Raw genomic sequence first — 16,130 nt, 5'->3', positions numbered from 1 at the left:
AAAAAAAGAACTACAACTGTGAACAAAGCCATTTTAAATTTTATTCATTCAAATAAACCTACATCAAATATACATATTTAGTCAAGATTAGAAAAATAATTAAATATTTCAAAACACTAAATGTCACACATACAATAATAGCCACCACCCTACAGAGCAGGACTGAGATACAGAGTAAGGACTATTGTTGCTGTTGGACGCACTGAAATTAAATACATAAAACTGCATGTCATATACAATTACTCCCATCATGTGGAAGGAGTATGAAATCATTTTTAACTGGACTCAATGACGCAGTAAAGACTCTTTCAAACAAAAGTGTCTAACATTTAAGGATGATAACAGCTACTGCTGAAGAGACTTTCCCATGCAACATGTTAGTACAGTAAATATTGAATGAATGAATAGTACAACACCAACTACCAAGTATTATAGTGAAGGTAGAATCAGATAAATCCCTTTTCTTCTCAATTTGAGGTAAGATTATAGTAATTGCATATTAGAAGTTGCCTGTTACTGAATCTACTCAAAATCTAAACCGGCAAATGTAGATGTTTGTTTTTTTCTATTTCCAATCAAATTACTAAAACTGCTTTACTGGCTCAAGAACTGTTTCCCTCCAAAACAATCTACCTAAATCTATTTACCTTCTATAGCAACTTCAGTAAAGGTCACTTGGATTTGAATTTTTTTTTCTTCTCTACCTGATGCTGAGTAGAAACAAAATATACTGCACTAATTTTGTGAAGCCAAATATATGCTGAAGATTCAAGTGTGGAGTCTGAAGCTTTATACAGCTTCAGTTTTCATTTTATTCAAGTTGAAATGTACAAAAGCTTGACCACTGTATTTTTTTCAACTACAACTTTATCCCCTTTAGCCATAGATATAAATCTTCCAAAAGGTGAAAACCTCTCTGGAAACACTTTAGGCTTTGAAATATATTAGCCAACAGATATAAATAATTAATAGATATAAATTAGTGTCTGCATAGCATAACTATTGGTTGGTGCACAGGTGGGAGTGTTAGTCAGTTAACGGCTAATACCCATTAGGCGAAGGGCTGATGGTCTAGGCTCATCAGTGGATACAATTAATTAATAATCGTAGCATTGGCCACATCCTGATGTGAGAGTGTATTTATGTGGCCTTAAAAGGGTTTTTTTCTTTTAGTATTTACATGCCACAAGCAGCATTTAAATGTGCAGCACAAAAGTCACAAGTAGCAGCCACAGATATAGTGTTTAGTACTAGGCACAATAATAGGGCTGATAAAATGCAGCCTCACAGGTTTATCCTGGCACTGTGGGAAGGACGACTGGGGAAACCATACAGTACGTGTTCAGGATAACGTGTCTGTGGGGGTACGTTTTCACAGCAAGGGAAAAGGGAGTAATCCAACCATAAAGTGGAATTGTGTGTGCGCGAACCCATTGGTATATTGTATGCAACTCTGTCCTCTTCAGTGTGGACCATGTGAGCCACTGTCAAGCCACCGTTACAAACCAAGGGAGGTTTTTCAGAGGTCACCCACCAAAAAGTGGGCTTAACAAATCTGCCATAGCTTCTCACTTTCCGTTTTGCTCTCTCTGTGTGAGCACTTAATCCACGTCTGCCATCACCTGTCTGTCAGTACCTCCTTTTTCCGTGTTTCCCACCGTCAGTCATGCAGGTTTTAGGCCGAAGAGCTGCATTTAGGCAGAACAAATATGCTTTTAGTGAAGAATTAGCACATTCAAATTTGCCTAATTGATGAATGCCATACAGTATTTCCCTGACTCACCTGGATCTGCAGTCTGCTTCTTCTTGTTGTGATGGACAATCTGATTCTCATTGGTCATCTTCACATCCTGATCCTCCACATAATTACTGCAACACAGCAGGAAAAAGGAAGGAAGTAAATCTGATGTGTGGAAAACTGGAACAGGGGACATCACAAAATGGAGGACTGACTAATAACAAAGCTTGAAGCCAGCAGGTCCAGGCCTTGAGACCAAAGATGGGGCTAGAGAGGTACTGAAGGGGAGAGAGCAGGGACTGAGGCATCACAAGTCAAGCGTGTGGTAAGGAAAGGTGTGGGATGGGCACTGGAGGAATCTTCAATACAAGGATTGACCACAGGGAGGTGCTGACACAGGGGCTTTCATAGGCTCTGTTACTCACTGTTGGTGGCGTCTGCTGCCACGGGGGCTGAAGTGGAGAAGAGCACATCTCTGTTCAAAACTACTCACCACTTTGGGACAATAGGGTTGAATCTAACCTTCTTTGTCAATCCAACAGTTTCTCTGTTTTAGACTTTGAATTGTATATCAGATGGTCTTGAATTAGCCATGAAACAAAGTAGTCAAATCATATATCTACATCCTAAAAAATCCTGGGTACCTGATGACAGTGTTCCTCTCACGGTGTGCAATGAAGGCATTGTCTGTGAACAGGATGGTGTGGTAGGGCACCACTGGATCACAGGTAGGCAGAATGCCTCGTGCCACATGGCTTACACTGTCCAAGATGCCGTTGTACACCAGGAGGTCATCCACAAGCAGCTGTACACACAGACAGACACACAGATTGCCGCTTGAGGCCCAAATGTAAAAAAAATTTGAAAAATAAGTGATCACCCAGCTCACAGCAGACAGAGAGGGCATACCCCAAACTCCTTAACTCCCCTCTGTGGTGTCTTTGAGTAGTTCCACAGTTTGATCATGGACACCGTCACCGGCTGATCAAAGATGACGTACACGCGGTTTACCTACGTGGAAATAATCAATACACAAATGTACTGGAAAACTTCTGAGTGTGTTATCTGAATGCACTGTAGCCACTTATCCTCTCGCCCTCAAATCCTCACCAGTCCAGGGAGCACCGGGGCTAACCACATGTGTCTTCCATCGTGGGTACTGTTGACTCCATCTATTAATTTATCTGGAGTCCTCACATCACCGCTCACGCTGTCCAGTATGTTCACGCTGTCTGGAAAAGCAGCAATGTCTGGTGGACATAATGTTGAGGAACAGACGCATTATTTACACACATAATACTCCTTCAACTGCAATAACAAATTTACCGTTCACATTGTCTGAAGTAAAGCCATATTACAGTCACTTTAATATTGGCACTGACATGAATTCAGCTATGTCCGAATTTCTCCAAAATTACTAGTTAGTTACATTGCAACCCCTCATTATAGTATCTTCATTTGATTTGACCAATGTGACGACAGAACACAATAATCCTTCATGGTATCAAGGTAGATTTTAATATTTATACCTCTGGATAAGAGTTAAGAGGAGAATATCCATAATTTGTAACATGAAAACTCAATCTTTTTTTATTCTTAACCACGCAATGGTGAAAGATTATGTGGATATATTCTAGCTGGTGAAACGAGTTCAGGTCAAGATCGATGCATAAATGTCGACTTAAACTCATACGAGAGGATACTGTTGTCACTGAGATGGATCTTCTCATGGTTCTGGTCATAAAATTCAAGGCCGTTGAGTCCGATGTAGTATGGGTCACCCCAGGATGTTAACAGCTGCAGCTGAAAGATGACTGACGGGTGAAGGTCAAGGAATGCAGAGCACACATCAGGCCCAGGCTGTGTCCAAAGTCACTCCCTAGTTACTATATAGTGCTCAATTTACAACTTTCACCATTCTACCTGAGTGTCTATATTATTAGTCTACACCGCACCCTCATTACTTTCTGCTAATAATCCAAGGTGCAATGCTCTACACTGTATAAATGCAAATTCTACTTTGCTCACTTTACAATGCAGTGTTAATTAAATAGGGAGCGTCGTGATTTGCAACACAGCCCTTGTCTTAAAAAACACATCAGAACAGATCCTTCATTTGGCATGAATTGATGATGGCTCACAGGGTGCATGAACAGTATATATTCAGGCTGGCTTCCCCAATCCACATTTGGCATTTTTAAACTTAAATAAATAAATGACATTTACACTGTTATTCAGTGGAAAACACTGAACAGTGTTAGAAGGATACATCCGCAAGGCATGACCGGAGCTTCGTAGTCCATGCTGGCCTGTTCTTGTTTCTTAGTGCTTCCTCTGATTTAGAGACGTTAGAAATTAAAAAATGCAATTATCAAACTTTCTCATGAAATAACAGCACATGCTTATAAAATTTCTGGCTCATACTTGGTGTAGTCCTCTACACTCTTGGTGTCAGTGGGCGTCTGGAGAAAGTCTACAAAGAGGATCTCCTGGGCAAAGTCAAAGTGACAGTTGCCCGGTCCTTTCCTGATCAGGAAGCCCTCCAATGGTGAGATGGCAACATCATCCAGGAACACATGGATCACCTTCACCTGAACCAAAGATGTAGAGACTTGTGTTTTATGTGTTGCTGTGCTGTTGTTGTAGAGCACGGCCTGTTACATGTAAAAACTTGTGGTAATAACTAATCCAAAAACATCAATGATCTCTGGCTCCACCTGAAGCAACTGACACTGTAATGTAATTTATCATATTTAGTGTTTCACAGTTTATGATGTATTATATTATAGTATGTATATGTAGTATTATGTTGATGTATACAATCTACTATTATTATTTAAATGGAACTTGCATTGGTCTGCACCTTCATAGCAAATACAGCCTGATAGAAAAGTGTCTCACCCCTCTATAGGAGTCCTCAGGAGACTTGTTGTAGTTCCAGATACGGAGTCCGGCGATGGTCTGGACCTTGCTGAATGTAATGTTCAAGGTGTGGGGCTCTCCATAGGAGAAAGGGATCAGCCACATGTGCTGATCATCAGTGGTGATGTTGTTGCCATCTATAAGCCTAGGTAAAGAAAACAGACACTGAAGACTGCACTACTCTGACTGAAAGTATTTAGTTTGATTGTGAAATTAGATTTTCTTGATAGCAGGGTCGTGGAAGCAAGGATGTGTTCATATGATGTAGAAAATGATATAAAGAGATTCTCATAAAGCATATATACGTACTTATCAAGTGTGCGTAGGTCGCGCCCGTAATCAGGCAGGTCGTTGAGGTCTCTAGGTGAGGCAGCCATCATACTGAGGTCTAACGGTAAACTCTCTCCATCCTTCCCCACCACCTCCAGTCCTGTCAGGCCCATGTAATGGGAGTCCCCCCAAGTTAACACCAGCTGTAGTCTAAGGCCTGCGGTGGAGGGAAACAGTTTTTGTCAGTATCCAAACAACAAAACAGAGAACTGAACATGTGATGACAGGATGCTGATTATTTACTCACACTTTCCAGTGTAAAGCCCAGGATTATGATCCATGTTCTCCTCAGACGGACTCACAGTGGGGTTGAGGTGGAGTTTCAACTAAGACAACATGTGAACACATTAAAACCATAATGGTTGTACACTCGCCTGTTGATGGTAAGAAGGCAAATTTACTATACTGCCCTTTCTTAGCAAGTGGTTCCCACACAATGAAATTGTATGACATGTTTCGCTGAACAGATTGTTTGAATGTGTCACTGTCACATTTGGGAATAAGATGCCTTTAATTACAAGCATTTGAATTTGACGTTTAACACCAATACACATAATAAAAAATAAAAAAAATAAAAAACACTATGAAAGCCTGTACTCACTGCTGATAAGGCCTTTACTTACTATGAGGTCTTCCTCTCGGAAACCGGCCTGTGTGAAGGGTCTTTCCTCTCCCTCTCCATCAGCGGTGCGCGGCCTCTGCAGCTCCTCCTCATACACCAGGCCCTCGGGACCCTCACCTTCACTGAAGAAGGTTTCATCATAACGAGACATAGCCTCCAGGATCTCATCATCAGTGGTGAACAGGATAGTGTCACCAAATTGCTCCAGCTCTGAAGTGACAGCAGAGTGAGGAAAAAGTTGATCAAAAGTAACTCACAAAAGCAGCTTAAATTCATGTGTGGCCGTTCTGTTCAGCTACCTCCGGACAGGGTCCCAGAGGCCTTGGCAATCTCGCCCCTGAAGATGCACCTTCCATCCAGCAGCATCTCCACCTCCTTCACCCCTCGGAAGGAGTGAATGCGTGACTTGTTATAGTTCCACACTCGGATCATGGCCACCTGGTAGGGAGCTCCAAAGTCCAGGAAGATGGTGTGGCTACAACCAGAGGTGAATGGTGCTAGCCAAAGATGCATGTCGTCCTGGGTACGATTAACACCATCAATCAAGTTAGTGACCACACGTGGATCCTTGCCGTACGCGGGGAGAATGTTGATGTCTGGGGGGTCAGCACGGATGTGAGCAGGTTGCAGGGGCACGCCACTGGAACTGAACACCTCAAGGCCGTTGAGGCCCACGTAGTGGCGATCGCCCCAGGTGGACAGGATGTTGATGACTAGCCTTTGGCCCTGGGGGAGCACCGGGATCTCAAACTCGTCCTCCCGCTCCATGGATGGATCATCATCAGGGCCTTCACACACTGCCCCCTGAGTGGTCAATGAGGAAAGTGGGCTCCTGGGTGCTGTGGAGGGATTGACTGGGATTGTGGGTGGCCCACGGCCCTGGCGCTGGAGGAACTCATCAAAGATGTCACCTTCGAAGCCCATGTTGGAGATGCGTCCACGTTGGCACTGGTTGAACTTAGTGAGAGAGTCCCAGGATTCCATAAGGGTGTCGTCCTGTTGGCTGTGCTGCTGGGCCAGAGAAGTGCACTGCCTCCTGCTGGTGCTCACCAGTGACATCGGCTCCTCTGGAGAATACATAAAGCTATTAAATACTAACAAGCCACTGAAAATAAGAACCTGCTTCCACATTTATCATCAAACAGGGAATACAAGAATAAAAAGCATGTTAATAAATGTTGTGCTGCCATCCACAAAACTGTTTATTTACCAGTTCCCTTGTTTTAAAATGTGTTCATAGGTAAGAGGAATATATACATTTTCGAGTGGCCTTTTATTGTGGCCAGCCTCAGGCACACCTGTGCAATACCCATGCTACCTGATCAGCATCATGCAACACATGTGAGGTGGATGGATTATCTCGGCAAAGGAGAAGTGCTCACTAACTCAGATTTTGACAGATTTGTGAACAATATTTGAGAGAAATAGGCCTTTTGGGAACATAGAGAAAGTCTTTGAGTCTTTGAGTTCAGCTCATGATGAATGGGGGCAAAAACAAGCAAACAAGTGTTGCATTTATAATTTTGTTCAGTGTAAATAACATACAGTATTCCTTGGGATGTACATTGGAAGGTACAGCCCCTAAAATCAAGCACTTTATTTATATAGTCTGAGAAATAGAGGTATTATAAACCCCTAATAAACCCACTAATAAAAGAGGAAGTCAGCTTTGTACCACGACAATCTACCCCTTTCCATAATCTTATTTAAGTTCAGAAAGACATCTGTAGAGATAATGAGAGAAGTTTTGATCTTACAGTTAAAAGAGTTAACTGTAAGATCAAAGTTGAGTTGTCTGATTGGTTAATAATAGGTGAAATACAGCACAAAAAAGAACAAGGGGGAAACAAACATATAAAAGTGTCCCTCTGTGTATAAGTATTATAACAGCAGAGGAAGTAGCATCTCCTACCTGTGTTTGACAGTGCAGTAGACCTGAGGTGATGCTCCTCTGTCTGCCTGCCAGTGACTGCAGTGTTTCGGAATGAGCTCCTGCGTCCGCTGATGGGCCTGTCCTTCGTTTGATCCCCGAGCTCCTCCAGTAGGTCACAGCTCAGGTCCAGAGAGTTAGCCTTCCACTGACCCCCGTTCACTGTCCTCTCCGTCCCCCTGCACACCCGGCCTGGGTTACAGGGCAGCTCCGGGAGGATTGAAGAAGAGGACGAGGATGTTGGAGATTTGGGATCTGCGGAGTGATGAGGCACCAGCCACCGGGGCCTCTCCCTGTTGGTTTCACAGCCCTCTGGAGCTCCTCTGTTCAGGGGCTGCAGCCACTGTGGGGCCACTCGTGAGGAGGACGGCTGGGTGGTGACTGTCTGCTCCACGGGTGCAGGCTGCTCCACAAGCTGCCTGAGAGAGAGGGGCTCTTCTGAAGCAGACAGGTCAAAGGAGTTTCTTTGTGTGGCAGAGCGACGAGCGGAGGATGAAACCCCCACTGGTGAAGGAGTCATGGTTGGTAGCAGTGTATGTGATTTCTCCTGCATTTCTATCATAGCCTGACCTGCTGCGTCTGATGACTGCGGTGTCGAACTATGGTGTCGCTGGGTGCTGCTGAACTCCCCACTCTTACTGTCCTCATGCTGCTGGGGGCTGGCGCCCCGCAAATTGTGTCCTGAAGACGAGGGGCTAGAAAACAAGGAGTCAGGGACCTGGAAATCCTGCAGGTCAACTGTGGTGCTGTAGTCAAACACCTGACTGCCGCAGCCCTTCTCCAGCTCACCTTCAAACACCAGTGTGCTGTTAAGGTACAGCTTTATATGCCGTGCACCAATGTCAAGATCCTAAAGAGAAACAGAGCTTTACCTGAATATACTGTCATGTTCAACAGTTTGCAACCCAGCCTTTTGAAGTATGGCACCCAGTTGTGATACAAAATTTTAAAGACATCTACATAAAATAATGTCTGCATATTTAAGTAAAGATATAAGATGCAAATTAATCAAACTGAGTACATCACTTGGGGATTTTTTATATATTCACTACTGATTAATGTATCTAATGCATCCAGAGTAAAAGCTCTCCAAGCTAGCAGCAATTAGCGCTCTCACAGACACCACGTCATGGCTGCCATTAACAAATGGCTGAAGCCTAACTCAAATCTGCTCGTTCCTCTAGGCAGTACACCACTATAAACCCAGGTTAACCTAGAACCTGTTCCTCACCAACAGCTCCTTACCTTCAGAGGTTCAAGACATCAAGTAATTCTAGATGGATGTAGTAACATAGAAAGAGATATGATGGGATCTTTGTTCCCATCTGTGAAAGAGCAGTGAGGTTGAGAGGCAGAAGCCCACGTTTCCCCTAACACTAATCCTCTGGGGCTAATCTCTCACTGTTCCACATTTGGACAGTCTGACTGGCAGCTCAGCCAGCCACTGCAAAAACAGGACCACACCCCTGACATAATCACGCCAAAACAGTCACCCATATTATAGTGACAACACACAAGCTTGTTGGATTTATGAGCTCTGGTGCCGCAGACAGCTAAATGAATAATCGCTGAACTCGAGCGAGGGATAAAGATGTGTGGAATGGGTTATATTGAATCAGTGTACTTTAACACTTCAACTCCGTACAACTGTAATGACACATCAGTAAAAATTTAAAAAGCACATACATTGAGGCTCCTGTTGTAGTTCCAGATTTTGATGCGAGATATGCCAAAGTCTGGGGAGCGCTCCGTGTTCCTGATGATGAAGTAGAGCTGGACGGGAGGGTGGAACGGACACGTCCACATGTGACGCTCTTTGGTGGTCTGCCAACCCAAGAGGACAGGCAAAAATCAGCAAATACTTTGTCTATGCAAATAGTGAGATTCATTCAAAAATGTCAAGAACCACCTTAAACGTGTATGTAGGCCTTTTACAGACAGATGTAAAGATGTATTTTTTTTTATTATTGTTTACTTAGCAGGGACAATGCACAGTACAGTACACAGTACAGTTTGTAGCTAAAAGATAATTTTTTATCTGTAGTTAATTACTAATATTAATGATGGCTGCATCCCACTGAGGTGTTCACACTTTAGAGCCCCATTATTGTACACGTTTGTTTACTGCCATGGCCTACTGGGACAATAAAATAGAACAGAGCTATAACTAATGTCATTAGTTACACCTGTGCTTTTCCTGCTAAGAGAAGTAAAAATATCTGCTGTGAAAAAGGCCGACTGTACTTTTAATTTTATCCAAAGAAAATTAGCACATTTTCATTAATTTCATTTGCGCGCCAGAAATCCTTCACACAGGACGCTGAGGCAGGCAGCAGAGACTCACCTTCACCTTTCCGTTGACTAACGCCCCCAGATTCCCGGGGTAGTCCGCGTTCCTGATGTCTAAGTCGTGAGGCGACACATACAGCTTCTTGTTTCTGAGGCAGAAGAACTGCAGCTCAGTCAGCCCAACCTGCAAAGCATTCCCCCAGTTTGACAGGATCTCCATGGTAACATACAACGCTGGGGTGACCTCTGCCGAGGACTGCCTTCTCTGCAATGACAACACAAAACATTAACAAGCGCTTCAGTACACTTATGTCTCTATCACACCCGGCAGTACTAAGATTATTCATTCTGAACTGCGAGACTGTGTCACTGACTCACCGGCTGCTTACTATAGTCTGTTTTGACACTCTGAGCAATGTTGTAGCTGGGTCCTGCTTCAAGATTTTCCAAGGCTTTCAGCAGTTCCTGTTGTTGCCTGAACAGAAGAATGACACTCTCAGCTCTGCTCCTTTGTCTATTGTCATTGACCTTCATATTAGTGGTGATGGATGGCTGAGTACAGCTACACTGATAAATAACTCTTCAAGGTTAGAGGCTATAAATCACTAGTATGTTTGCTCTGAAGCTCAAGGATGTACAGGTTTACCACCCCAAGCACCAGGTGTCCTATCCCTCAGAGGCCAGATTGTATATACAGTATGTGTGTCTTTATGTGCCATATTCTGTCAGCATACCTGGGGCCCATGAGCGTGATTCTCTGCATGGCCAACGTCACACTGTTCTCATCCTTGTCGTGGCTGTTGTGGTGCACTAAGCCATTCATTGTCTGGTGTTCCCTGCCCTGGATAAAAAGGAAGCATAATAGAAGAGTCAGAAATCCATAAGCTTTAAGGGCAGAGTTTACATGTTAGCCAAACTCATAACACTATCACTGTATTAAAACCAAGAGCACATACGGTACAATAAAAAGAGATATCAGGCTGTAATAGTATAGGTACTCTGGATCAGCAGAAAATGAACTGTTGAGAAAAAAACATTTACAGCGTGGAGCAGACAGACCGTGTTGCGGCTGAAGGGCTCAGCACACTGCACAGGGTCGTTTTCTCTCTGGATGGCCTGGCGCACCCTGCACGCCATCTCCTCTGAGTCCCGCTCCTCAACAGAAGCCTTTCTGGCTACTGACAGGGGCCTCTCCACCCGACTCCTTGGCCCTTAAGCAAGAGACACACGTCTCTTAAGCAACAATCATGCACCATGATATCCAACAGCTACTACATAATAAAACATTTTTAGAAAGGGTCAGTATAGAGATTTCATCAAAAATGGGAAATCTGCCATTTGTGGGGAAAAATTTTAGTGTGTGTTAATAATGAATTTCAGTTTAGCACTGACTTCACTTGAAAATGTTAGTAGACTTACGCTGGCCATCCCTGCTTTCTTTGGAAGGTGGCCTATCTAATGTTTTGCTCTTCACCAACATAGGCTTGGTGGGTATAAAGCTGTCGATGTTTTCTTTCCTTTTTGTAGACAGAGAGCGTTCAATCTTACGACCTGGAGTAACAGAGACATTTTTCAGATTAGGAATATATTGTGAGGTTGTGAGGTATACAAGGGTCTGTGTCATTCTGCATCTGATGAGTTGGCTAACATAACACGTAAACAGCTAATGTACTTGAGTATTCTCCATGTGTACAGGCCAGTGCTGATGAAGCAGATAAGGTGGAAATGGGACCACTCTGGACAATTCAGACGCTCCCTAAAAATCAATAACAAATCTACATATGAAAGTGGATGCTGAAGCCTACCTTTAGGTGAGGGCCCAAAGTCCAGGACAATGAGGTTTGCTGAGTCCAGATGGCTATGAGAGCCGCTGGGCCGAGGGTTGGAGGAGGACTTGGAGGACGAGAGAGGCAGGCCCAGTTCGTCCAGACTCTCAGTGCTTTCCTCCCTCTCAATCTGCTCCTCCACCCACTCCTCGTCTGACTCCTCCCCCGCTGAGCCGCGGTTGCTCCGCCGCATGCTAACCTCCAGGCTCCGACGCAGAACCTAGTTTAGAAAAAGGTCAGCGTTTATGTATGCATCCATGTGCACACACAGTCATCGGTGTAAGCACTCACAGGCGCAAACGTACACACATGCATGCTGACAGTTTAAGCATTCCCTTGATTCGTTTGGCTACCACTGGAAATAATATCATAAATTAACACCCAGGAGCATAAAACTAATTTAGATGATTCACAGCATCTCGTGCCACTTTGACAAGATGAAATAAACAGCGCACATATTTCTTCTGCTCACCTTCACTTCCTCAAGGTTGAGAAGTACCTTCTCACTGTGCTCCTGATTTGCTTGGCCCCCTTGGCTCTCAGACCTTGAACTGAGGGAGCGCGATACTTTGGAGGTGTCCCTCAGGGAGCAGGGACTGCGAGGTGAGCGTGGACCAGAGGGCTGTATGAAACAAGGTGATTGGATAAAGGGGAAATGGCAGAGATGGAGAGATGCAAAGTAGCACAGACAGCTGCATCTGACACATAGTCCCTCCCCTGGAAAACACCCACACACTGGCTTAGTAGGCATTGTTATGTCTTCACTCTACCTCCATGTCTACGCTTTCATAGGGCTCAAAATCCTCAGAGTAGCGAGTTGCTGGGGAGATCTGCAAACTTGGACCTTCCTCTGTTCGAATTCTGACTGAATCCTGCATACATGGCAGAAGAGGAAAAATGTAATATGTAATTTCATAAAAAAATATTTCTTTTTGATGCACCACAATGATTACAATAGCAAGTAATTAGAAGCTTCTACCTGTACCCATTCTTTCCTCTGGACCTTTCCTGGGGCGGTGTGGCTCCTCTTATTGTGGGTCTGCTCAATATTACGACTATCTTCAGTTAGCTGGTGGGCGCTTCTACAGACATCTGCCGATGAGTACCAGCATAGAAAGGAACATGAGCAGCTTGCACCAGACTATTGCCTCAGAGGAAAAGGAACACACACACACACACACACACACACACGCAGATGGTCCACAGCGCATAGAGGAAGGAAGAAAAAAAAAACTGGCTGCCAGCTACAACTGTCACTATCATTTATTCACTGGGACTGGGCATGGGATCACGCCACGTAAACTACAAGCTGAAGAGTGGCGGCTATTAGCTGGTGTCCCATATGGTCTGGGGATGACAGAAGCAACAAGAACACAGTATGCTTTCAATTTCAGTGTAAAAATGACTGAATGCCCAAGAACTATATTTCCCCCGGCACAATAGAGAAGTAAAAAAATGATGAGGTCTTATATAAGAGTTTTTACTTTAGGAGAGTCAGGGGTTTATTTTGGTCCAACAGCAGCATACCGGCTGTACGTGCAGGCCTCCAAGCAGGTGGGGAGGTGACAGACTTGCGGTTGGAGCTCTTTGGCTGCTTCCGACTGGTTTCAGCATTGGCTCCGTTAAGATAAATGGAAAAACCTTGCTCAAGCTGTTCCAACTCAATCTCCCGGGGGTCTTTGACTTTAAGGCGCTTTAGGATCCTGAGGAGCAAAGAAAACAGGTGACTATGATTCTGGATAAAAATCTGGCAGCTGGTGTATCACAGGTTTGAGGTGGTTCAGATCAAGATTCAAGACTCACGGGAGAGCATCACACATTTTCAAACTATTCTATACCCCCCTCTCCCACATCCCTCTTCACATCTTTAAGCAAGGAACCAATCAGTGCTTCTATTGGTCAGCACTGACAGTCAGGGAGGAGTTGCGTATCTCCTCTGTGAAATCCAATCTGTCTCTCCCCAGCAGCATGTGCTCACACTTCACCTGTTTTTGTGCTGGAGGGTGATTAAATATTCATCCAGAGTGTCATCCACAGTAGACGCAAGCTTCTCTCCCTGGCACGTCTTGCCCTCCTTTAAGAAAACGAAAATGAGTACACACGCGCGCGATGCAGAGTCAGAAAAGCCAACATCAGCTGTTTGAGGAAAAGAGACTGTCACACTACACGTCATTGTTGCAAAGGAGGTATTCACATTCACAGACTATCAATATCCATTTTATTCTGTACAACACAAAATCTATGCAAAAAACTTCCTCATCCAGTATTGAGTGAATGAAGAATCAACACGACACATGCAACGAGTCAAGATGTTCAGTTTTCAGTACATGGTAGATAGACAAAACACATTTACTTGCAATATGACAGGGCATTTGGTGCCAAATGTGGTTGTTCAAACATATCATGGTGCAGGGAAGGTAGCAGGATCATAAAACATTTAGTGTCAATCCTGATGTTAAAGATGTGATTAAAAAATTAGGAATGTTTGCCTGTGAACACATTTGGGCCCTAAATAGGATATTATTATCACTTTAACACACCGTTGTTAAATTCCAGGTGCACCAATCTGTGAACAGTCTGATGTTTTTTGACCACACCATGTGTCTCATGATGCTTTCGGGATCCTGACAATATTTTGTTGACTCTAAAGTCCTGCGGACTTTTAATTTTGAGATGAGGTGGCAGAATAGTGATCACAGAAGGAGGCACTACTGAAAAACATGCATTAACTGAGGGACTCTAGTGACTCAGTATGGGTCGTGATCCCTGTGGAATAATTCAAACACTTTTGTGAATCCATGCCTTGTCAAATTCAGGCACTTCTTTAAAAGATGGGCATACCCTGTGCTCATTAGGGTTGAGCACAACTGTGGAAGAAGAGCTATTACATCTTACACCAATGGTTCCTTGAGTAATACATAAAGCGTAGTGCTTTCTAAGAAAGTAGCATTGACAATACGTGTCACAAATCTTTGATGTGAACAATCACTTAAAACGTTGTGTGTCTAGAGTGTTCTTGTGTTTAAAAGCAATTGCTGACAAGAAGATTTTATTATAAAAATACATCTTTCACATCAGCCAGAAGCAACAGAAGGGCAGCCTGTGGTACATTAGACTGATAGGTGTGTCTTCAGTTTGTCCACACAACACAGTCACCCACAGCTCATGCCATTCCATTATTATAAATCATCATGCAAGACAAGCAAAGACAAACCAAAGCCCTTACTTAGTTTCTACAAGTCAACTAGGCTACAGCTCTGTCAATGTCAGGAGCAGAAGAGAAGTAAAGAAATGTGAAGGAAGAACATAGTACTCGTTAGTGACAGAGTACAGAGAAACAAAGAGACAGCTGAGATAATGCAGTACAAAATGGCATGCATTGTTGCGATTAATGTCCTGAAAATCACTTGATAGTGTCTCGTGTCAAGTAACATGACAGATGTGAACTTGAAACTATACTGACAGAGCAGATGAGTCGCAACATAAAACGATCTGTGCTTACCTCGTTATCCATTGTGTGGCTGCAGATGATGCTGTGCACATAATCCTCTACCACATTTTGGAGAGGACAGATTATTCTTCCAACATGTCATTGAAATCTGTGTTGTGTGTGATTACCACTGCGGCGGGAGAACATTTGAGAACCCCAAGGTTACCTGTGACATAAAACCTAAATTACCTTGTGTGCAGTTCGTTTAAAATGTCGCCCCACCCGCTGGACGACTGATCAGAACAAACACATATTATCCGCAAGACAAACACCAGGTTTTCGTCAAAACTCTCTTGAAACAGCGCATCGGTAATACCTTAACGTTAACCTGTTTATGCAGGGTGGTGGTGACAGATGTTTGGAAACGTTTCCTTTATTAATTTGTGTGGCATTGTTAGCTAACACGCCAGCCATCTCTGACTATGTGAACGTTACACTGCTAGCTAACGCTTTCTGTCGGTTTCCAGTACCTTTGTGGGTTAACTGTTCATAGCACAAATTAACTCCTGGGGTTATTGGCAACGCTAGCAGTTAGCATCGGCGCTAACAACAAACTGGAAGGCTAACTAGTTAGCGTTAGCATGTCTCTATAGACAACATTAAATAACACAAAAACTGGCTTTTGCTCCCATATTTTCGTACAACCTTTACTGAGGTTCGAATAAATATTACAAATACTTACTGTACTTGTACTTTGATAGTCTGTCGTTTTGAAATGAACGAGTTTTCCTGTGTTTTCTCATGTGCCCAGTGTGCAGTGTTGGTTGGTAACCAGGATAACTGTCCACCAATGGGGAGCGCCGCATCAGTGTCAGACACGCCCCCAGCCAGTCCGCTCTCTGCCAGCTGCTCCGACATCCACACAAGCCTCCACAAAACCACTGCTGGAGCACTGAGCACTGTGCAAGTATGTCATTAAGTGTAGCATAAGGTTACAAAGAAATAAGAAGATCTCTGAAGTAAAATCACACAGATTTTCCCTG

General features: G+C 43.7%; 1 protein-coding gene across 2 annotated transcripts; it reads right to left on the bottom strand.

The window, feature by feature from the left end:
• Positions 1-27: 27 nt before the first annotated feature.
• Positions 28-15,939, bottom strand: LOC123983068 (katanin-interacting protein). Of its 2 annotated transcripts, none has more exons than XM_046069193.1 (28): positions 15,830-15,939; positions 15,160-15,313; positions 13,643-13,731; positions 13,185-13,360; positions 12,637-12,749; positions 12,428-12,529; positions 12,130-12,279; positions 11,637-11,877; positions 11,251-11,382; positions 10,873-11,042; positions 10,566-10,672; positions 10,210-10,306; positions 9,887-10,096; positions 9,229-9,366; positions 7,525-8,392; positions 5,912-6,679; positions 5,614-5,822; positions 5,238-5,316; positions 4,970-5,147; positions 4,640-4,805; positions 4,163-4,329; positions 4,008-4,072; positions 3,442-3,552; positions 2,849-2,988; positions 2,648-2,749; positions 2,383-2,543; positions 1,784-1,869; positions 28-1,688 (listed from the first exon to the last, which is right to left on the bottom strand). In XM_046069193.1, exons 2-28 carry the CDS (start codon positions 15,169-15,171, stop codon positions 1,630-1,632), a joined length of 4,896 nt encoding a protein of 1,631 aa, XP_045925149.1. In that variant the 5' UTR covers positions 15,172-15,313; positions 15,830-15,939; the 3' UTR covers positions 28-1,629. The 2 variants fall into 2 exon arrangements, with proteins under 2 accessions (XP_045925149.1, XP_045925150.1); XM_046069194.1 differs by having other exon boundaries at positions 10,891-11,042; positions 15,830-15,938.
• Between the last annotated feature and the right edge of the window lie 191 nt (positions 15,940-16,130).

Source organism: Micropterus dolomieu, linkage group LG14, assembly GCF_021292245.1.
Source record: "Micropterus dolomieu isolate WLL.071019.BEF.003 ecotype Adirondacks linkage group LG14, ASM2129224v1, whole genome shotgun sequence".
Taxonomy (NCBI): domain Eukaryota; kingdom Metazoa; phylum Chordata; class Actinopteri; order Centrarchiformes; family Centrarchidae; genus Micropterus; species Micropterus dolomieu.
Note: the sequence above shows the minus strand (reverse complement) of the source record. Positions and strands in the feature narration are given on the sequence as shown.

Coding starts and splice junctions, on each gene's coding strand:
- LOC123983068 (XM_046069193.1), bottom strand. Junction 12,530..12,636: donor AGAGGAAAGAATGGGTACAG/GTAGAAGCTTCT, acceptor CCATGTATGCAG/GATTCAGTCAGAATTCGAAC. Junction 1,689..1,783: donor GAAGCAGACTGCAGATCCAG/GTGAGTCAGGGA, acceptor GCCTAAATGCAG/CTCTTCGGCCTAAAACCTGC.